The sequence below is a fragment of the Balaenoptera physalus genome, assembly GCF_965194825.1.
Source record: "Balaenoptera physalus genome assembly, chromosome: 4".
Classification (NCBI taxonomy): domain Eukaryota; kingdom Metazoa; phylum Chordata; class Mammalia; order Artiodactyla; family Balaenopteridae; genus Balaenoptera; species Balaenoptera physalus.
In genome coordinates this window covers 21230635-21254000 of record NC_138891.1, presented here as the reverse complement: position 1 = coordinate 21254000, position 23366 = coordinate 21230635, and the positions used below count along the sequence as shown (strand labels likewise).

At 37.0% G+C, this 23366-nt stretch overlaps 2 protein-coding genes across 16 annotated transcripts in view; one reads left to right on the top strand and one right to left on the bottom strand.

Annotated features, from left to right (window-relative positions):
* Positions 1–11592, top strand: part of CEP70 (centrosomal protein 70) — an 80832-nt gene extending 69240 nt beyond the window's left edge. For 6 of the 7 annotated variants that reach the window (XM_082461243.1, XM_082461244.1, XM_082461240.1 and 3 more), the window contains 6 exons: positions 2456–2626; positions 4417–4563; positions 4749–4917; positions 5082–5196; positions 6189–6268; positions 8558–11592. In XM_082461243.1, the coding sequence (XP_082317369.1) occupies positions 2456–2626; positions 4417–4563; positions 4749–4917; positions 5082–5196; positions 6189–6268; positions 8558–8619 (744 nt within the window). In that variant the 3' untranslated portion in view covers positions 8620–11592. Of the gene's footprint in view, positions 1–2455; positions 2627–4416; positions 4564–4748; positions 4918–5081; positions 5197–6188 lie in introns of all 7 variants that reach the window. The other variant, XM_082461242.1, reaches the window with a different exon arrangement.
* A 5395-nt stretch (positions 11593–16987) lies between these two features.
* ESYT3 (extended synaptotagmin 3) overlaps positions 16988–23366 on the bottom strand; it is a 56788-nt gene continuing 50409 nt past the window's right edge. For 6 of the 9 annotated variants that reach the window (XM_082461195.1, XM_082461197.1, XM_082461199.1 and 3 more), the window contains 4 exons: positions 20800–20905; positions 19912–19961; positions 19401–19567; positions 16988–19359 (listed from right to left, as the gene is read on the bottom strand). In XM_082461195.1, the coding sequence (XP_082317321.1) occupies positions 19531–19567; positions 19912–19961; positions 20800–20905 (193 nt within the window). In that variant the 3' untranslated portion in view covers positions 16988–19359; positions 19401–19530. The other 3 variants (XM_082461196.1, XM_082461200.1, XM_082461193.1) reach the window with 3 other exon arrangements.

Sequence of the window (23366 nt, the reverse complement as noted above, 5' to 3'; positions counted from 1 at the left end):
AAAAAGGCTGAGGAAGAAGGAACTTTCTGCCTGCCTGACTGCCTTTGAGCTGGGACATCAATTTTTTTTCCTGCTTTCAAATGTTGAACTGAAACATTGGCTCTTCCTTGGTCTCAGGCTTGAGGGAATTCAGACTAGAACTATGCCATTGGCTCTTCTGGGTGTCCAGCATTGCTAACTGCAGATCTCAGTACTTGTCAGCCCCTGTAATTGTGTGAGCCAATTCCTTATAATAAATAAATACACAGACATTTGCACACACACATACACATCCTATTGGTTCTGTTTCTGGTGAACCCTGACTATATAGTATAGTATTTATTGTTTATATTCTTTTTATTTTCTGTATGTTTCAAAATTTCCTTGTTTAAAAATTGGGAGAAAAAGTCATTCAAATCTCAGTCAAAACTTAAATCTCGGGCTTCCCTGGTGGTGCAGCGGTTGAGAATCCGCCTGTCAATGCAGGGGGACACAGGTTCGAGCCCTGGTCTGGGAAGATCCCACATGTCGCAGAGCAACTAGGCCCGTGAGCCACAACTACTGAGCCTGCGCATCTGGAGCCTGTGCTCTGCAACAAGAGAGGCCGCGATAGTGAGAGGCCTGTGCACCGCGATGAAGAGAGGCCCCCGCTCGCCGCAACTAGAGAAAGCCCTCGCACAGAAATGAAGACCCAACACAGCCAAAAATAAATAAATAAATTTATAAAAAAACAAAACAAAACAAAAAACCGTTCAATCTCTCATCCAGTTCAAGGCTTCTACCTTATGCTTACTTTATCTCATGTCTGACCTGTACTTCTCCAAATAAGCAGTGTGGCAAGCGGGTGCGATCTGTTTCTTTATTCTCATTGCTCCCCTCCGCTCCTAGTCCTCTGCTGTATCTAGCTTCTTCCAGGTTGTCAGTGAGGGTGAATGTTGAGTGAGAACACAAAGCAAAAGGGTAGAATCTTTCTCGACTGGTGCTGGTATAATCTAGCACTGGTACCCTTTGTGTGGCTAATGACCAAATACTGCCTGTTTTTCTCAATCACGGAATGTGTGTGTGTGTGTGTGTGTGTGTGTGTGTGTGTGTGTGTGTGTGTGTGTGTGTGTGTGTGTGTACGTGCAGTTATTTCCTCCCCGCCAACTAGGGACCTTGGCAATGTACCATTCATTCTGTGGGCAATGCATTTTCCAGCTGACCTCTTATGAATCCCTCTCCTCCTCTTGTTCAAGTGACACTCCCTTAGGGTCCTCCAGCTATACGTAGTTTTTTTTTTTTCCATGAAAGCAAAGCTTGACTGTCTTCCAAAGTGTCCACTTGGTCACAGGGTATATTCTTACCACCATGTAAAAGGGCAGGCTTCTCTTGTTGCTGCCTCCTCTTCTTGCTCTATTCTATCTTTGTCTTTATATACGTATCAGTTTATTTTTGCTGTGTAACAAACCTTTCTAAAACTTAGTGACTTAAAATAACACCCCTTTAATATTATGGTGCTTGGACAGCTGGGCAGTTCTGTTGATTGCAGCTGGGCTCCCTCATGCATCTGCAATCTGGTACAAGTCAGCTAAGTGGCTCTGGGGTTGTATTAGAGTGATTGGGTTGACTGGGTTATGTGTCTTTCATCATTCACCATCTAGCCTGGGCTGGTCCACATGGCAGCAGAGCTCAATGGGAGAGAGCAGAAATAATCAAGGCCCCTTGAGTCTTGGGCTTCAAGCTGGCACACCATTACTTCCTTTTCTGTATGCCAAAGCAAGGCCCAAGATTACCCCAGATTCAAGGAGTAGAAAATACTCTACCTCTTGATGGGAGAACCTGCAGTGTCATACTGCCAAGGGGAGAGGGTATAAGGAAGAGTAATAATTGCAGTAATTTTTGCTAACAGTCTACTACAAGGTATGGATACATATTGCTAGACATGTATGTAATCCCGCTTGGTTCACTACCCCCCTCATGGAATGGAATTGTGCTATGACCTTCTGGCACTCAGCTAATATCAGCTCCCTGATCTCTCTTAGGAGTTCTGCTGCCCTCCTTAATCTTTGGTGTGAGGCAGAGGGAGAAGAAGGACTATGTTCCTGTGCTCATTAATAATTTAATGAAGGGGAATTAATTATTTTTTTCCATTAAAATGGAATTCAAAGTAGAGTTTAAGTATAATAGAAGCAAAACATTGAAATGCATGTACTAAACCAAACAACAGCAACAACAAAACTGTTTGTTAATAAGCATCGGAAATCAAATTCTTAGGAGACCTGTAGCTTTCTATGGGAAGAAAAGAAAAATAACACAGCATTTTTCACTCACTTGTTCTGTACAATCCTTTGAAAGACACTTGTTTTGGTGAATCCTGTCCAATGAATCTCTAACTCAGTAATGATGTTACATTGATATGTAAAGCACTCCTTTAACATATATCACTTTGATAGGACTGTGATAAACATTTCAACTAAAAACACTGTCTTTTTTAAAGGTATTAAGGAGCATCAATTCAATTATTCACAATCCAAGAGCTCCAGTAATAATTTATAAACAGAGCAAAGGAGGAGCCCAACATTTTAATAGAGATCTTGTTCAAGATTGTGGATTTGAGCATCTTGTTCCTATAATAGAAATGTGGGCAGATCAACTGGCTTCCTTAAAGGTAAGGGGTTGAATATTCTTTACAGGCTTTGCAAATCTGTAGGAGTCCATGGGCTTTATATACTTTTATTCTCAAGCAAAGTTTTATATTTGGTGTGCTTTTACCATAGACTTTTTCTTTATAATTGCACCTTACTGATGAAAAATGTTGGTTAATGAAAGTATCGTTATGCTCTGACTTCCTGACTTTTTTTTCAAATTCTGGTGGCGCTTACTGTTTAATACATTTATTTGGCACTGAATGTGTTGCCTTGAATTGCTAAAATAGATAACTGCCTTCTTACCAAATGAAAAATTAAAGATATTAATATGTGAGGTCTGGGTACTAATTGGAGAGTGTTAAATAAGTGGAGGGTGGAGGACTAAAATAAGAAGTTGAGAAAAGTAGAATTTCCTGTATTTCTTTCTGTATTCTAGAGTTGCACTGTCTAATACAATAACCACTAAGCCACATGTAGCTTTTGATCACTTGAAATGTGACTAGTCCCAACTGAGATGTGCTGCAAGTATAAAATTACACACCAGATTTAGAAGACTTATTATGGAGAAAAATAGTTAAAATATTGATTATCTGTTAAATGGTAATATTTTGGATATATTGGGTTAAATATATTATTAAAATTGTCACCTATTTCTTTTTACTTTTTTAAATGTGGCTACTAGACAATATTACTGTGACACACATTACATTCCTTTTGGCTGGCATTGTTCTAAAGGGCCAAGCACTGTGCCATGCACATAGTAGATGCTCAGTAAATATTTGTTTATTGATTGACCAGTCTTAGACTTCTAAACTTCCAGGAGCCCGGCCTCTTGTGCACAGTTTTAAATAGATTAGGACAACATATCTTGGCCAGGAAAACTAAGTAGGCTGTCATGAAAATCAAGTTGAATTACTTTAGGCATCCTTTCGAATTAAAAACTTTCCTGGAGATACATACTATAACATGGATGAATCTTGAAAATATCCTAAGTGAAAGAAGCCTGTCACAAAAGGCCGCTTATTGTATGATTCCATTTTTTTTAATGAAATGCTCAGAATAGGCAAATCCATAGAAACAGAAAGTAGATTAGTAGTTACCCAAGGGCTGGGAGCAGGAGAGAACGGGGAACGACTGTAAGTGGGTACAAGCGTTTCTTTTTTTTTTTTTTTTTTAACATCTTTATTGGAGTATAATAGCTTTACAATGGTGTGTTAGTTTCTGCTTTATAACAAAGTGAATCAGTTATACATATACAAGCAACCACATGGCACAGGGAGATCAGCTCGGTGCTTTGTGACCACCTAGAGGGGTGGGATAGGGAGGGTGGGAGGGAGGGAGGGTTTCTTTTTGGAGTGATGAAAATGTTCTAGAGTTGGATAATGGTGATGATTGCACATCTCTGTAAATAAGTCAAAACTACTGAATTGCACATTTAAAGAGGATGAATTTTATGGTATGTGAATTACATCTCAGTAAATCTGTTATTTAAAAAATCAAAGGCAAAATATTAAGGACAAGCTTATTTTTTATTCATCAATAATTCAAAATAATTACTTAAATAACATATGCTACTAATAAATAACATATAATTACTTTAAACATCCAGATTCCAGATAATCAATATATATATATGTAAGGCCTGGAGAAAACTAATTTAACAGACTTTTTCTAAACTGATAATGGTATTTAAAAAAAAATAATGATGATCGTTAATATATATATTAAAACTGCTTGGATAATTATATTTTATTAGCATTATTATGAAAACTTTAAAAATCAGTAATAGCATATTGTTTCTTTCGTAAAGGATTTGTATAAGTCCTTGAAAATACTATCTGCAGGACTGGTGCCTTGGCATAATTTAAAGAAGCAGGATGAAAATGAAGGTGTCAAAGTTGAAGATCTGTTGTTTATAGTAGATACCATGTTAGAAGAAGTGGAAAATAAGGAAAAGGTAATACTACCTAATACTTACATAAATGTTCACATTTTAATGTACTCTTTATCTTAGAAACTAATAATGATATGGATATAGATATTCTACTAGAACTCTATTTCTCTTTTTAAAGTTTTTATTAAAGATTTAGAATAATTCTAAGATGTAAACTATCTTTCTTTTTCTTCCTCTCTTTTGAGCAGGACAGCAATATGCCAGACTTTCAAATTTTGCGAGCTATTGTTTCTCACTTCCAAAAATTATTTGATGTGCCTTCTTTGACTGGAGTCTATCCCCGAATGAATGAAGTTTATACTAGGCTTGGAGAAGTGAACAATGCTGTGAGAAACCTCCAGGAACTCTTAGAACTAGGTGATGACCCTTTGTCATTTTTGGCCCCCCATTTAAGAATTATTATTAATAGATCAACAAAAAGTAGTTAAAAAATCAAGGCTAACTGAAGCATAAAGTGATTGATTTAATGATTTTGAAAACTCTCTTTTAAAATATCCTATCCTTTTATTTCTCTTTTGCAGATAGTTCATCCTCATTGTGTGTGCTGGTGAGCACAGTTGGAAAATTGTGTAGGCTGGTTAATGAAGATGTGAATGAACAGGTTATGCAGGTATTGGGACCTGAAGACCTCCAAAGGTATTTATTTTGAAAAGGTTACAAAGTATCATCCAGAATGTTTGGAGTGGTAAAATTAAAGCCTTTCAAAACTTCATAAGTTATTTACCTTTCCTGTTTGAAATAGCATTTTTTAAAATAACTTGACAATCTAAAATAATCTCACACCTTAGGGATGGAGAGAATGTCAAGCATTTTCAAGATAAAAGTAGACTCTAGGGCCTATAGGTTTACATAGGGTGGGTCAGGACTCCAGCATTATTGCTGTAAGCTTGTTCCCAAATTATATATGGAGAAATTCAAACTTTATTAGCAACTTCATGTGAATTCAGAATATATAAGTCCAGTTTTTAGTACAATACCATCAATCACTGATCACTAAATAATCACTAAGAGTATGTGTATTATTTGATGAGAAGATGTTAAGGATTTTTTTAAAAAGCTAGGCATCTCCAACATAAAACCTAATGTTTTTTTAAAATATTGAAATGTTATAGCTATACTCTTCCTCCCTCCTTCCCCAGATTTTATAGCTACATATGTTCTGCAAGCTTTCCAAGAAGAACCCTTACCTGACACTTGAGTTTTCTGATACTTGATGCTTTTAAAAGGAATGTATGTCTCACTATTGGTCTTTTTCTCCTTCCCACAGTTTTACTGATTACTGATACTTATTCTTAATGTTTAATAGAATACAGGATATAAAAGCCAATTCTTTTTAGAAAATGTTATAAAAGCATGGTCTCTTAAGAATCCTCAAGCTAAATAGAAAGTTCCTATATTAGGAATGTTATATAGATTTAACTTTAGAACAGATGATTACACTGAAAATAGAATTTTTTTTTAGAAAAGTGTTACTAGATGAACAAAGAGCTGAAAAAGGACGGATTGCAGTAAATGATCATTAAACTTATATTTAAATTAGCAGGACAATTTCTTTCCATTTTGAAATGTTCTATGTCCAATGAGATGCAAGTTGGAAATTCAGTGTAAACTGCATTTTTTTTTAAAAGCATTATCAACAAACTGGAAGAACATGAGGAATTTTTCCCAGCATTTCAGGCATTTACTAATGATCTACTTGAAATCTTAGGTAAGATCTTTGTTGGCGGTGGTTAAATTTTGAGTCTCAAGATGTCAGTGGGTTTGAGGAAACAGTGCTCCTTAGTATTAGTATTAGTGTTTTTACCCAGAGTGGTAGAAAGTGTCTGCAAACCACTAACAGTTCTGGAAACAAACTCCTAACTTGCAGTTAAAGTTGGTTGGGATTAGTCTGCAGAACAGAGAAGCATATATCCTTTAAGGAGCTGGGGGTGCCTTTGTTTTAGGACCTTAAAATGAGAAATGACATTACTCTGGCTAGGCCCAGTGTAACCTTGACTCTGTCATTGGCAATGAGAAATGTCCTTAGAATTTATGATCTTGTAAGGTGTCTTTTTTTTTTCTTCTTCCTCCTTCTCCTTCTTTTTCTTCTCTCTTTTTTTTAAAAGATAGTTCCTACTTACTGTGTTTTTTAGATATACAAATTAATTTCCTTCTCAGGTGGTGAGAAGTAATATAAAGTAAACATCTGTAGAAAGGAGATAAATTTATAAATCTATAGAAGGGAAGAGATACATTTTACACTCTTGGTCAGATTGAGGGCTTCGTCAGTAGTAACATCTCTTAAAGGGAAAAAAAATGTAATTAGCTTAGGAATCATAGGCAAAATAGAGACCCAATTCTCTTTAAGTGTGATTATATATGGCTATAAAAATAATTTATCTTACGGTTAAGAACACTTTTTAGGGAATTCCCTGGCGGTCCAGTGGTCATTAGGACTCTGGGCTTTCACTGCCGAGGGTGCAGGTTCAATCCCTGGCGGGGGAACTAAAATCCCGCAAGTTGCGCAGCATGGCCAAAAAATCACTTTTTTAAAAAGGTTAAAGTGATTTATTTATTAATGAATTCTTTTTTTTTCCGTATAGCTCATTTGAAATTGAAAGTGTTTTTTTGTTTTTGTTTTTTTGTTGTTGTTGTTGTTGTTTGGGAAAGTGTAATTTGAAAGTTTAACTTGAGATGTGGAATTGTATAAATGTGTTGCCTTGTATCTCAAAGAGCCTTGTTTCCTGCAATAATATGATTTTACTTGCTTTGGGGTAGCAATTAACTTAAACAGTGAGTTTCGTGTCATTAATAAACATTTTAATAGGTGTGCTAGCAACTCTTATTTCAGAATCCTTCTATAGAAACTTCCCCTCAGATATGATACTCAGCATGGTTCATGGGGGATCATTTGCTTCAATTCAACAGGTGTGATTTTAGAATGTGGGTCAGGGAATAACTTGATCTTTGTACCTTACCACAATGTAAGATGTGAACCAAATTCTCTGCTGTAGATTTGCTGATATTTTTTTCCTTTCCTATATTTTGATAAGTGGATTCAGATAAGAATTCTGACTGAAGTCAGGAGCATAAACATCATGGGTCATGTGTTTTGGCTAAAGGAAGAACCATCAAAATCCAGCTAAACATGGAGGGAGAGAGATGGAATCCAAGGAATCATGTTTTATGTAAAGGAAATGAGTTTATGAACAGTGACCTAGCAGAATAATCTAGAAAAAAGTGGTGAGAATTTAGAGAACCTGCCACTGGGGCTTACCTTAAGTAGGGCTGGAGTCTACATAATCAGAGAAAGGACCTTCCTTAGTGGCTAGGAGCTTCCAGATGGTGAATTCTAACTTAGGCTGGTTGGAAGAAGATAGTCTTAGGAAGAGAAGTCAAACTCAGAAAGAACCTGGCAGAGAAGAACCTGAACTATCTGGTAGGCTGGACCAGGCTAAGCTCTATAATACATTGCATCTGAGATTTTACTCTGCGACACCTCACACCTTTTATTAGGTAGATAGGCTTCATCCTAAAAGGTAGACCTAAGAGCCATCCTACTAATGAGAAATCTTTATCATAAAATTAGGACAGGACTGTGTTCCAAGAGAAGAAATCCCTAAGTCCTTAGATGGGGGCCCATGAGAGAGAGCGCCTCTACTGGGGATTTCACCATGTAGGCTCACCCATGTAGTTAAAGAGGCAGTAACATAATATCATAAATGCCACTAGTAGGATCTGTTCATAAGAACACACTGCTAATGAGATTAATATCAGAGTCAGAGGATGCTTTTGTAGGTATGTGGTAGCTGTTACCCTTTTTTTTGCCCTGTGAAGCATCTCTGTCTGAATCAGTGATACACTCATCACCACTATTGGAGAAAAGTTTCATGTGCATGAAAGCACTAGTGATGTTGCCTTTGTGTCTGAGGTTTGCCTTTGCATAGAGATTCTCATTTCATCTGAGCCTAACAGTGGATAAAGCTATTCTTTTATTATTTTTGTTTTTCTGTTACAGAAATTGATGACTTGGATGCCATTGTACCTGCAGTAAGGAAATTAAAAATACTTTCACACTGAAAACAAATCATTTTTACTGTGTAAATTGCATTCTTAACATTCTAAATATTTTGTAGGATTGATCTTACTCTGAGACAAGGGTTATAAAATGTATATACTCTCAGAATTCACCCCCTTCTTTCTGTTGAGTCATTCTCCATCCATATAATTTTTATTAATTTTGAGATTCTTTTACAGAAAACATTGCTAAGTTTAATTACTAAATTAACTTTAGATCCTTTAATCATTTCTTAAGCAATTCTTGAGTGCTTAAAATGTAAGACTGTTTTAAAGTACAGTGTGTAAGAGAGAAACTCAGGGAGAGAAAGTGCAAGTAATAGAAAGGTTGCATTTAAGTTCAGAGTTTTTTGGCCTGGGAACAAGGAATGCCAGTGGCTCTCTTTAGTCCAGCCAGCAGGAAGCTGTTGCTTTCCTGGCAAGGAAATGGCACATTCTATTAAGATATCCCTCATGACACTTGCCCTTTCAGAGCAGAAGGAACAAAAGGAAGAAGGAAAAAAAGTTTTATCGTGTTAGGGTAGGAAATGAATTATGAGGTAAAATAGATGAGTACATGTGAGTCTCTCACAAAAAAGTGTCCTTTTTGCTATCTTGATGTGATGTACCTTTTATAAGGGCATGATATCTTAAATAAAATTTTTGTTAAGAATTTCCAAATGTAAGTGTTCTCAGTGACTTACTTGTATTCCTCACAAAAAATGAGTTATATTCTCTTACTAGGCTGAGCCTTCCTTGGGCACCCTTCCTGGTTCACCCTTGCTGCGTTTTACATAAGAGCAGCTTTCTTGATGCTTTCTACTTATTCTCTGTTCTCCATATTCATTCTCATTTTCTTAAAGGACAGGTGTTCAGCTTCACATCCATGAGTACGGGCCACTTTTGGTTACTGCCGCTCCCTCACGCACTACCCCCACCTTTATAAGTAACGGGTCTAGGAAGACTTCTCAGTTATTCTTGTCCATTGCCATGTAGAATATTGTAAAGAATTTCCAGGAAGCAGCATAGTGGAATGCAGAGAGTAATGTCAAAAGATAAGCACCCAGATCTTTAGTGTGGTGACCTTAGGGATTACACTTAAGATAATATCTTAGGTTTTTTCTAGATTTAAAATTCTTTGTTTTGTTTGCCTACAATTACATTTCTAAATACTAGCCCACAATTTGTGAAAGAACCTGTGTCTTCGAGGGTTGGGTAGAAAAAGTATTTGGATATTCAGTAATATAAATGCTCTTAGTTGATTAGAATACTCCAAGAAATTGTTATGACCCAGTTTGGAAATCCAACAATTTTTGAAAGGAAGAAATACAGTTTTTTAAATTCAAGTATAGTTAGTTTACAATGTTGTATTAGTTTCTGGTGTACAGCGAAATGATTCAGTTATAGATATAGATACAGATATAGATATATATACACACACATATATATATACACACACATATTCTTTTTCATATTCTTTTACATTATGGTTTATTATATGACATTGAATATAGTTCCATGTGCTATGCAGTAAGACCTTGTTGTTTATCTATTTTATATATAGTAGTTTGTATCTGCTAATCCCAAACTCTTAATTTATCCCTCCCCCACCCCCTTTCCCCTCTGGTAACCATAAGTTTGTTTTCTATGTCTATGAGTCTGTTCATTAATAAGTTCATTTGTGTCATATTTTAGATTCCACATGTAAGCGATGTCATATTTATCTTTGTCTGACTTACTTCACTTAATATGATAATCTCTAAGTCTATCCATGTTGCTGCAAATGGCATTATTTCATTCTTTTTTATGACTGAGTAGTATTCCAGTGTGTGTGTGTGTGTGTGTGTGTGTGTGTGTGTGTGTGTGTGTGTGTGTGTGTGTGTTTGTGTGTGTGTGTGTGTGTGTGTATAACATCTTCTTTACCCGTTCATCTGTCAGTGGACGTTTAGGTTGCTTCCATGTCTTGGCTATTGTAGATAGTGCTGCTATGAACATTGGGGTGCATGTATCTCTTCGAATTATCATTTTCTCTGTATATATGCCTAGGAGTGGGATTGCTGGATTGTATGGCAACTCTAATTTTAGTTTTTTAAGGAATCTCCTTAGTGTTCTCCATAGTGGCTGCACCAATTTACATTCCCACCAACAGTGTAGGAGGGTTCCCTTTTCTCCACACCCTCTTCAGCATTTGTTATTTGTAGACTTCTTAATTACTGCCATGCTGACTGGTGTGAGGTGGTACCTCATTATAGTTTTGATTTGCATGGAAGAAATATAATTTTTAAATTATGTTAATCTAAATTTTGTCAGCTAGTTTAAGAGCCTGTGGTTAACTCTTAGTTTAAAACAGGGGTTCTCAAACTCTTCCTCAGAGGCCTAGGAGTTTTTTGGAGGGCCGCTGAGAAGGGACAGTGCTGCTAGTAGGAAGAACATTAGGCCCTCTCTATCAGGTGTACTTTTATCCAGTTTTAATTATCTAAAATATAAGTACTGCAACCATTGTTTAGCTCTTGAGTTTTTACAATTTTATTGATGTATAGTTGACATATAATAAATAGTGCATATTTAAAGTATACAATTTGATAAATTCTGACATACATATATACCTGTGAAACCATTACCATGATCAAAATAATGAACATACCCATCATTCCAAAAGTTATTTCTTTGCCCTTCATGATCCCTCCCCAACCCCACCCCCATCCCTAGACAACAACTGATCTGCTTTCCATCACTATAGACTAGTTTGCATGTGATGAGATTTTATATAAATGGAATCATACAGTATGTTCTCTTTTTTGTCTGGCTTCTTCCACTCAGCATAATTATTTTGTGATTGTGAATGTTGTTGGATTTATTAACAGTCCATTCTTTTTAATTGGTGTGTAGTATTCCATTGTATGAATACACCAAAATTTGTCTATCCATTCACCTTTTGATGGAAATGTAGGTTGTTTCCAGTTTTTGACTACTACAAATAAAACCACTATGAACATTCATGTTCAGGTCTTTGTATGAACATAAACCTGATATCCATTGTCTTGAAAACTATTGTTTCGTATTTTTTAGTTTTGGTTTTGGTTTTGGTTTGGTTGGTACAGGTGGAAGTGTAAATTTTCTTTCTGCTACTCTGTCCTGGTTAAAAGTGGAAGTGTAAGTGTATTATCTGAAAACATGTAGGGTTTCTTATGTTGTCTTTTTATTATTTTTTTTCTAATTGTATTGCATTGTAGTCAGAGTACATGGTCTTTTTGGTACTGAATCTTTGGGATTCATTGAGACTTTCTTTGTCACTTTATTGTGATGAATTTCCACATATTACACATGTGCTTTAAAAAGTCCAATCTGTAATATATACATATACTTACATATATGTATATATTGTGCTATTAATATGTTGTTTAAATCTACTTCATTTCTATCAATTATTTGTCTGTCTGGTTTGTTAGTTTATGAGAGATACTGAAATCTCTGGACTTGTCAAATTTTGTTTTCTATATTTTGGGCCTATTTTATAAGTACTTATAAATTCATAGTTGATAATATCTTCTTGATTAGTATCTCTCTTGATCACTACCTGTGCTTTTTACCTTGAAAGCAATTTTGTCCTTTTAATTAATAGTTGCCGGAAATTTCTTTTCCTTCTTCTCTTTTTCATTTATTTCACTAATTTTTAAAAAAAATTTATTTATTTTATTTTTGGCTGCGTTGGGTCTTCGTTGCTGCACACAGGCTTTCTCTAGTTGCAGCCAGCAGGGGCTACTCTTCGTTGTGGTGCGCAGGCTTCTCATTGCAGTGGCTCCTCTCGTTGTGGAGCACAAGCTGTAGGTGCACGGGCTTCAGTAGTTGTGGCTCGTGGGCTCTAGAGCGCAGGCTCAGTAGTTGTGGCACACGGGCTTAGTCGCTCCGTGGCATGTGGGATCCTCCCAGACCAGGGCTCGAACCCGTGTCCCCTGCATTGGCAGGAGGATTCTTAACCACTGCGCCACCAGGGAAGTCCTATTTCACTAATCTTTTTTGTGTGTTACAAAATATAACACATATGCTAAGTATGGTAAAAACCATAAATGTCAAGTATAATGAATGATTATGAAGTGAACACCCATGCAACAATCAAGAAACAGAACATTCACCAGCACTCCAAAAGGCCTCCCCCACATACCCTATGTGCCTTCCCCCATTAGCCTGACTTATGTTAATCACTTACTTGTTTTTTTAAAATAGTTTTGCCAGTTTTGTGTGTACGCCTAAACCAAGATAGTTTAGTTTTGCCCGTTTTAGAACTTTATAAAAATGGAATCATATTGTATATGTTCTTTTTAATTCTTCTTTTGTTCAACATTATGTTTGTACTATTCATCTATGTTGTTGTGTGTAGGTCCAGGTCATTTGTTTTCATTGGTGTCTAGTATTCCTCTATGAATGTTCCATAATCCATTTGTCTGTTCTACTAGGGATTGGCATTTGGGTTGTTTCTAGTTCTTGGCTGTTGTGAGCTACTGCTGTGAACATTCTTGTATGTGCATCCTCGTTCACTTGTGTGCAGGTTTTCTAGAAGCAATATCCAAGAAGTAAAATTGCTGGGTCCTAGAGTAAAACACATCTAACCATGTGAATGGAGCCTCTGGGGTTGTATAGTGTGCAACTTTGATAGAGAATGTATATTTCAACTTTAGAAGAAAATGCCAAACTCTTTTCCAAAGTGGTTGTACCAATTTATACTCCCACCATTAATGTATGAGAGTTCCCACTTTTCCATATCTTGACCAATTTTGGGTAAGTCAGATTTTTTATTTTTGCCAGTATAGTGTATAGAGCTCTTAGTGTGGTTTTAATGTTTATTTTCCTGATTACTAATGAAGTTAAACATCTTTTCCTTTGTTTATTGGCTATTTGTATTTATTTTTTGAAGTGCTTGTATGTATCTTTGGTTCACTTTTCTATTGGACAGTCTGTCTTTTCCTATTGACTTTTAAGAGTTATTTATATATTCTGGACATGAGCCATTTGACAGTTATATGTGTTGCAGATGTATTCTTCCATTCTATGCCTTCTTTCCATTTTCCTCTAGTTTCTTTTTATGAACTGACAAACTTAATTTTAATATAGAGAGTATAGTTAAAGATGTAGAGATTTATAGTTAGTGCTCTAAGTGTCTTATGAACTCTTTCTCTAGTCACAAGTTGTAAAGTTATTCTCTTATATTATAGCTGTACAGTTTTGCCTTTCACACTTAGTCTAATATACCTGGAGTTGTTTGATTTTTTTAATGTGGTGTAAATAAAGGACCATTTTACATTTTCCATCATAGATACCCAATTATCTCAGCACCATTTATTGAAAAATCTATTTTATTGCCCCTCTGCTCATAGTGCTACGTCTGTCATGAATTGAATATCTGTGTGTGAATGGGTCTGTTACTGGACTCTCTTTTCTATTCTTTTGGTCCAGTTGTCTCTCCCTGCACTAGTACCCCACTGTTTTCATTATTTTAACTTTAAAATAAACTTTGGTATCCAGTTGAAGGCTTCCCACCCTTTGTGTTTCCATGTGTATTGAATCTGATTATCAAGTTACACACACACATGCACACACACTACATATTGAGATTTTTTTTTTCATTAAACATAGGATCAGTGGGGAAAATCAGCATCTGTAATGTTGGGTCTTCAAACTCCAAATACAGCATAGCTCTCCATCTGGTTAGATTCACTTTAACATTTCTAATAAAGTTTCATAATTTTCCTGTAGGGATTATTGTTGGATGTATTCATAGTATTTGATCTTTTATACATTTATAAATTATCTTTTTGAAATTTCATTTTCCAACTATTTCAGGAACAGAGAACTAAAATTGATTTTTAAATATTAACTTTGCAGTTGGCAACCTTGCTAGAAACTCTCTGATTAACTCTAGCAGTATATCTTTAGATTATTTTGGATTTTTATGCTCATGATCATATCATCTGTATATAACAACAGTTTTGGTCAGATATACCTGTTTTTTCTTGCCCAACTACATATGCCACAATACAGGGCTGAGTAGAAGTGTTGATAGGAAGCAGCCCTTTCTTATTCCAGATTTCAAAAGGAAAGCATTTAATGTTTCACCATTAAATATGATGTTTGCTACCATTACTATAAACAGATCTAAACGACCCTTGAGTATATCTTTTTCATCCTTTTATTTTCAACATTTCTGTGTGTTTGAAGTGAACCTCTTGTAAATAGCATATAGCTGTACTTTTTATTTTCATGGAATTTGACCCCCTTGCAGGCTTTACTAGTGGGTTTATTGTGATTACAAATATATTTAGAAGTCCTTTGCCTATCTTCTTTTGTATTTTCTATTTATCATATTTTTCTATGCTACTTTTTTCTTTCCTATTTTTGGGGGGGTATTGAATTTCTCTTTATTTTTTTTCTTCTTCACTACTGATTTGGAAGTTTTATATTTCAGCTCTGTTGATTTTTCTATTGTTACTCTATTTTATTGGTTATCTTAAAATTTTTAATATACACTTAGTCAAGGTCAGGAGATAGAAACTACATTGCACAGGTAGCCTAACAGGAAAAATTTAAAACAAGAATGGCTAACTAGTAACGGTAGTTACCTACTAAAAGGGGAGAAAAGAAGACTCTAAGGGGTATGCAGTAGCTACTTCAGAAAGCAGATACTACCCCCCAGGGATAAAGGAGAGTGAACAAGGAAGGAACTTAGAAACTTAAAAATTGCCTTCCCACTAGGCCGAGATTTAAACCTTTGAGTAGAGGTCTGGCTGCTATAGGAACAGGCAACCAACTCGTGGCAAAGAAACTTGCCAGAGGGTGCTGGATGGTGCTGAACCATGAAGGCTGTATTTACGTTTGCAAAGCCCAAGGGCGTGAGCCAAGAGTAAACTGTGGCGGTGCTTAGGTAACCGAGGACAGCCCTCACACAGCTAGGAAAAAAGCACCTCAGTAGAAGAAAGAAAGGCCCCTTCTTCCCACTCTGGCCTTGCAGTGTCTCTCCAGTGCCCTCAATTGGCAAGCCTAACCTCAAGCCCCCTGGCAAAGGAGAGGAGGCTGTGGGGTCTCTAGTATCAAAGCAGGGCAAAGATGGGTTGATTTGGAGCTGAAAGGTAATAAACTATGCCACATACTTATAATTAATTTTTAAAATAGAAAACTATCTTTAATTTCTTAAATAAGGAATTTAACATTCCTCTGAACCAGCTTCATGGTCCTTCTTAGATGTCAGTACTAACATTTCAGTGCCACTGGCTTTTTGAACCCGGTTTTTGCAGACATTTTTGGTTGCTTGATTACTTGTTTATATTTCTTAAACAATTAAGACTTACTTAGGTTTGCCAACATATTTTACAGATTTCTTTGCTCTCCGTTGTTTCCCACATGCCACTTCTGCCTTAATGTTACATTTTCCTTCTTGCTGAAATACATCTAGTGGCCATTTTTCAGTTGGTATTCCCACGTGCTTCATATTTTTAAAATTGGTTTTGTTTTTATAATTTTTGCCTGTGAGCTTCCCTTTAGTGGGAATTATCTGCTGCAGTGGTCCAACATGTGCCCTAGGTGGTCATAACAACCCTAAGGGCTAGTTTTGTGGTTACCTCTGTCAGGGCTTCACATGGTTCCAGGTTCTAAACCAATTCTCACATTAGTTTCCAGGTGTGGAGGTTTCCACACCAAGTCAGTTGTGTGTAACTTCAGACCCCGTGGTCCTGTAGGAGAGAGTAGGTGATTGTTTCCACCCACTGCTGACAACCAACTCCTTGTCCTCATTGGCAGCAAAGGCATTTTCTGATGACAAAACTTTTCAGGCTCCTGTGCCTTACACAGTAGCTTTGCCTTCTCTCTGGTGTGTGCTAAAATTCTGGTTCTCTTCAAAACACCCCCTTCAACTCCTATACCCTGCTGTAGATTTTCTCTTTGGATCATCACCAGAACTTTACCTGTGTTACTTTTTCATCAACCATGTTTAAAATAAATGTTGTTCATGGTTTAACTAGGTTTTCTATGTGTTTGGAAGAGGAAGGATAGGTTTTCACTTGTCTGCTTTGTCTGCCATCTTGCTCAGTAGTTGTTTTAGGGTTGCTAATATTCAGGACGTGATATATGATACATTCCCTTCTACTCCTCTGGCACTTTATCATTTTCAAGGAACTTGTCTGTTTAGTGAACATTACAATGCCACTGTGAGGTAGATAGGACAGGCATCAATTGTCCCATTTTATTATGAGAATTTGTCACCGAAAACAGCAGAAACAAATTTTATTACACGTCGGCCATGTACTTAGCATAGCCTTGGATGATGGGGGCGAAAATCAATTCAAGTAGCTTCTAGGTCAATTGGAGAGTAAACAGAAACATTAAATACCAAACACAGTACAGGTAGTTGCTTAGCATATGACCTTAGTAGATATTTAATAAACATTTTAAAAAATTAAATGTTACATGGCAGGGATTTGCTAAAATGAAAAACGTACAGTGTTGATAGTAGATGCTCTAGGTCAGGGGTCCCCAACCCCCGGGCCACGGACTGATACTGGTCCGTGGCATGTGAGGAACCGGGCTGCACAGCAGGAGGTGAGCGGCAGGTGAGCGAGCGAAGCTTCATCTGTATTCACAGCCTCTCCTCATTGCTCGCATTACCGCCTGAGCTCCGCCTCCTGTCAGATCAGCAGCGGCATTAGATTCTCATAGGAGCGCGAACCCTACAGTGAACTGCGCCTGCGAGGGATCTAGGTTGCGTGCTCCTTATGAGAACCTAATGCCTGATGATCTGAGGTGGAGCTGAGGCAGTGATGCTAGCGCTGGGGAGTGGCTGCAAATACAGATTATCATTAGCACAGAGGTTTGACTGCACAGAGACCATAATAAATCAGTTGCTTTCAGACATATCAAAACCCTATCAGTTGGGTATAAAATGGTAATTCACTATTGTTTAGATGTACGTTTCTCTGATTACTTAGTGCAGTCAAGGCATCTTTTCATGTGTAGCCCGCATTCAGATTTCTCTTCTATGAATTGCCTGTTGTGGAAAAGTATCTTCAAAGTGACCCTTAGCTTCTTCTACAATGTGAGGAAATTATAATGAGGAGGGTATAAAAATGCTAAGGACCGCTGCTAACCAATGACTGAGTTTTTAAACACTTGGCCAGGATAAGAGTAGTCAGTCTCTCCTATTTTTGTAAAGCTATGATTCATTCTCCACCCCACTGCAATCTGATTTGTGCTTCTGCTATTTCTTTTTAAAGTGGAGCATTAAATGTAAACCAACCCTTTCTATTTTTGTCAAGGTCTAAAAACATCCGTTTAGAAATATGAATACAATTAGCCTGACATTTGCAACAACAACAACAAAAAAATCCCTATCGGTGAGTGGCAAGTGAAAACAAGCTCAGGGCCCCACTGATTCTGCATTATGGTGAGTTGTATAATTATTTCATTATATATTACAGTGTAATAATAATAGAAATAAAGTGCACAATAAATGTAATGCTCTTGAATCATCCTGACACCACCCCCTTCCCCGCCCCAGTCTGTGGAAAAATTATCTTCCATGAAACCGGTCCCTGGTGCCAAAAAAGTTGGGGACTGCTGCCCTAGGTGGGGGGAGAGGCCCTTTCAGTGTGGGGTGGCTTAACGGAGGAGGTGGGTTTGACATGGGCCTCTAAGAGGTGAGTAGGATTAGTAGGCAGGATATATTTGGACTATTCTGGAACAGAGCATCTGCACATGAATAAGGTAGCAGAAAACTGGAGACCTGATTATGTTAGGTCTGAAACACAAGGAGTGGGCTTGAATTTTGTAGAAAGCAGGAAATAATAATTTATAAGTGAGAGTAACATGACAAAAACTTTGTTTTAAGATGTTACCATTCTGCAGAAAAGTGGCAGTGAAGGCAGTGGTAGGGAGAGGAAACTGATGGCAGGGGGTACTGCCTGAGTAGATAAGTGAAAAGAGGATGTGACTCGACAACAGCTCTAGGAGTGTGAGAAAGGACAAGAATATGTGGTTTTATAAAGTCTGAAATGCAAAAGAGGCACTTGTTTAAATATACAATTTACATATTTTGCTTTTAACATGTTGTTTAGGTGAACCAGCCCTCTCTTAGAAGAGTGGAGCAGAATTCCCAAACCTATCTGAGAGAGATACAGAAAGCCCCTTGTTCTCTGGCACTGACACTCGGCAGCAGCCTCCAGTGCTCTATGGGAGTGCAGACATAGACCTGGGTTTGAAAATCTCCTTGCATTTTCCTATGGAAATAATGGCAAATGCTAGAGTTTGGTCCCAGGCCATCCCACACTGGAGTACTATCACTAACATTGTTGCCATCAGGAAAGTACATTTTAGTTCCAAATCAGATACATGAACAAACCTCCAGGCAGAGAAGTACCAGAGGTGGCAGCCAGCAGGGCTTAGGTAGAGTTAGCTCTTGGCACTTTTTGGTGGATCACTTTTTAGTCCCATAAAAGAAGCCTCCTCCCTTGGTCGGTCACTGCCCAGGAATACTGATAGCTGCTCCACAAACAGACCTCCCTCACCCTCTGTGTCTGAGACAGGACCCTTTTGGTGCATACATTCACGCGAGTCCTAAGTCAGTGAAAATTCACCACTGAGGTTCTGATAATTTGTTAGGCACAAATATGCCGCTTGTTTATGGATTTAAACAATTAAATCCAATCAAGAAAGAGTAGTTCTTGCTTCTACATGTGTTTACCTCTTCCTAATACTATCCAATCATGCAGTTACATTGCACACCTCTTCCTAATACTATCCAATCATGCAGTTACATTGCACACAAGAATGTGTGTGTGTGTGTGTGTATATATATATATGTATGTATGTATTTTTTTTAAATGGGTGCTCTGATTTAAGTTACAAAATATACATATGTACACATTTAAAAAATAAAGATGTTGTTGTTCATCATCAACTTCTGGGCTGGCCATCTGGAGTCAGCTCATACCTGTAAGATAGTTGGGTTTGGACTTGTGTTAGTATTGAGAGTGTGCTGTGGCAACATCAGGACAGGTGGCCTAATCTACCCTACCTGGGCCTCTGTGGGACCAGCAGAACTCATCTCAGTAGGTTGGCTGGCCAGGGTTAAGACGAGAGCTTACAGAGGTCCTTTAGGTAAGTGAAATCTGTAGGCAGTAAAGCCTTAAGTAAAGGTGATAATGTCTCCTTGATAAACAAAGGAGCTGATATGTACTGAAAAGGGAAGAACTTTGGAGAGAGAATATGGGCAACTGTCTGAGACAATGTCTTGAGTAGCAGATTTAATGTGATAAAATGAAAGGGCTCACTTACCACTGTGAGAAGCCCTTATTCAGATCTTCTTTTGATAAGTCAATCAGTACCTAAACAAACACAAATAATCAGTTCCCTTCCCCAAAACTGCATTAAATGGAAACATATTGGGATAAATGAAATTGATCATAAAAAGGGCCTCCTTGAGTTTTGAGCAGGAGCTCTTTTTCCTTTGGCTTTCAATATGGAACCTTTCCAGAAGGACAGTACTGACACTGACCTCAGTGTCCTGGGAAAAGGTGAATTGCTGTTTGCAGTTGTACCTCAGAAATTTATTTATGAATGTGTTAGAGAGAACAGCTTGCCTTTACTCATGAACTGATCCAGAATTTTAAGCAAGACACCATAGTTTCCTCAGTAGTAAAAATGGGGATATCATCACGTACTTCACAGAAGTGGGCTTTTAAAAATGAGTATAAGAGGTGTTTATTAAAATACAACAACTACAGAGTGTACAAATATCATTCTTTTTTGTCTCTCCTTGGCATCTTCCTGAGGATTATATTTCCTTTACTTCTAACTTTAAGTAAAATCCCATTCACCACAAAAATCTTGACATAATGAGATCCAAGCTTCACACAATGCTGTATTTATCAAAACAATACTTAATACCATAGTAGAAGTTCAAATACTTGTGTAGTGATGAACTTGGATATTCAAGTTTGTTAAAATAGGGTTTATTATATTAATTTATATACTTCAGTTTCAAGAGTATATTTTAAAAAGACACAAAACAAAAAGCCTCCCAGTGAGGCTATACCTTCCTTGAAGTCAGTTCTGGTAACAGCCAGATGATCCCATCAGAATTTCTGCAAGGGTGTGTTCCACCAGTGAACTCCAGTTAGCTACCAGGAGGGAAAGAATACCAAAAGTCCCTTTTGTACTTACTTTTCCTAGCTCCTTCCTTCTGTGTGAGCCAAGTGGCCTACTGTTTTTCACTGCGACGTCTAGTGACCTCTTCTTTACTTCATCCAAGGGAACAAAAAATTCAAATCTTTAAGGAGCAAAAAGTTAGGAAATGAGATTTATATATTTTAATCATTTTCACTGAAAATCTCAAGTGTTCATCCATTTTCCTACCTTTAAAACAGAAGATACAGACTATTGAGAAGAGCATCTAGAACAGTACTGGGTTACAGCAGATACTCAATGCATCATTGTTATAGATAATCACTGTCCTGTGTTATATTCACAAACCCTGGAAGTGTCAAGAGGCTGTTTGCTTCTCTGAGAAGTTCCTTAAACTGTCGTGCTTTGGGGTTTGCTTCCTTCCTTCTCTGACTCTACTCTGGTTGTCACTCTTTCGGCTGCCCCTTCTCTCTCTCAACAGTGCCAGCTAAGGGCTAGGATGCTGAATAAATAGGTTTGCTGGAATTGCATGGAAAACAGTGGCCTTTTCCCACTTACGCCTGTGGAGTAAGGCAGAGGAATCTTAGTATACAAGCTTTGTCGTGGACTCATAAAGATGCCTCTGGACTCCTTACTTTTCTGGTTTTTAAAAAAAAAAAAATCTTCAATTTTTTTTAATTGAGTGAAAGATTCTTTAGATTCTGTAGTGCTTCACACTTTTGCACACTTTTGAAAAGTTTGACACACATGATTCAATATAATCCCATAATATCTTTTAATTTTTTAAATTGAGATATAAGTGACATGGCATTATTAGTTTCATGTTTACCATAATGATGTGATTTGGATATATTGTGAAATGATCAGTCTAATTAACATCCATCACCATACATAGTTACAAAAAAAATTTTTTCTTGTGATGAGAACTTTCAAGATCCACTCTCCTAGCTACTTTCAAGTATGTAATACAGTATTATTAACTATAGTCACCATGCTGTACATTATAACCCCATGAATATTAATTTTATAACTGGAAATTTGTACCTTTTGACCCGTCATCTATTTCACACACACCCCAACCGCCACCTCTGGCAACCACCAATATGTTCTCTATATCCATAAGCTCGGGTTTTTTTGTTTGGTTGGTTTTTGGCACTTTTAGATTCCACATATAAGTGAGATCATAAGTAATTATCTTTTTCTGCCTTATTTAACTTAGCATAATGCCCTCAAGGTCTATCCATGTTGTTTCAAATGGCAAGATTTCATTCTTTTTCATGACTGAATAATATTCTATGGTATATATATATATATATATATATACCACATTTTCAAAAATCCATTCATCCATCAGTGGACATTTAGGTTGTTTCCATGTCTTGGCTATTGTAAATAATGCCACAGTGAACATGGGGGTACATGTATCATTTTTTTTTTTTTACATATATCATTTTGAATTAGTGTTGTTTTATTTTGATAAATACCCAGAAATGGAATTGCTGGATTGTATGGTAGTTCTATTTTTGATTTTTTGAGGAACCTCCATGTTGTTTTCCATAGCAGCTGCCCCAATTTATGTTCCCACCAGCCGTGCCCAAGGGTTCCCTTTTCTCCACATCCTCACCAACACTTGTTATTTCTTTTTGATAATAGCCATTCTGACAGGTGTGAGGTGATATTTCATCATGGTTTTGATTTGCATTTCCCTGATGATTAATGATGTTGAGCATCTTTTCATGTACCTACTGACCATCTGTATGTCTTCTTTGGAAAAATGTCTGTTCAGAGTCTCTGCCCATTTTTTAATCAGATTGTTTGATTTTTTTGCTGTTGAGTTCTATGAGTTCTTTATAGATTTTTGGATATTAACCACTTTTCCAATATATTATCTGAAAGTATGTTCTCCCATTCGGTAGGTTGTCTTTTCATTTTGTTGATGGTTTCCTTTGCTGTGCAGAAGCCTGTTAGTTTAATGTAGTCTCATGTAGTCTCACTTGTTTATTTTTGCTTTAGTCGCCTTTGGTTTTGGTGTCAAATCCAAAAAACCATTGCCAAGACTGATGTCAATGAGCTTAACCCACCTATGTTCACTTCTAAGAGTTGCAGAGTTTCAGCTCTTACTTTCAAGTCTTTAGTCCATTTTGAGTTAATTTTTTTGTCTAGTGTAAGATAGTGGTTGAATTTTATTCTGTTGCATGTGGCTGTCCAATTTTCCTAACACCACTTATTGAAGAGACTGCTTTCCCCCATTATACATTCTTGGCTCCTTTGCCATAAGTTAATCAGCTATACATGTGTGGACAAACGCAATCTACAGATTCAGTGCAATCAAAATTCCAATGGCATTTGTCACAGAAATAGAACAAACAATCCTAAGATTTGCGTGGCACCACAAAAGAGCCAAAGTAATCTTGAGAAAGATGAACAAAGCTGGAGGCATCATGCTCCCTGATGCCTCCAGGCATCAAACTATATTACAAAGTTATAATAATCAAAACAGTATGGTTCTGGCATAAAAAGAGACAGATCAATGGGACCGAATAGACAGCTCAGAAATAATAATGTTTAACATTATTAATTCTTCCAATTCATGAGCATGATACATC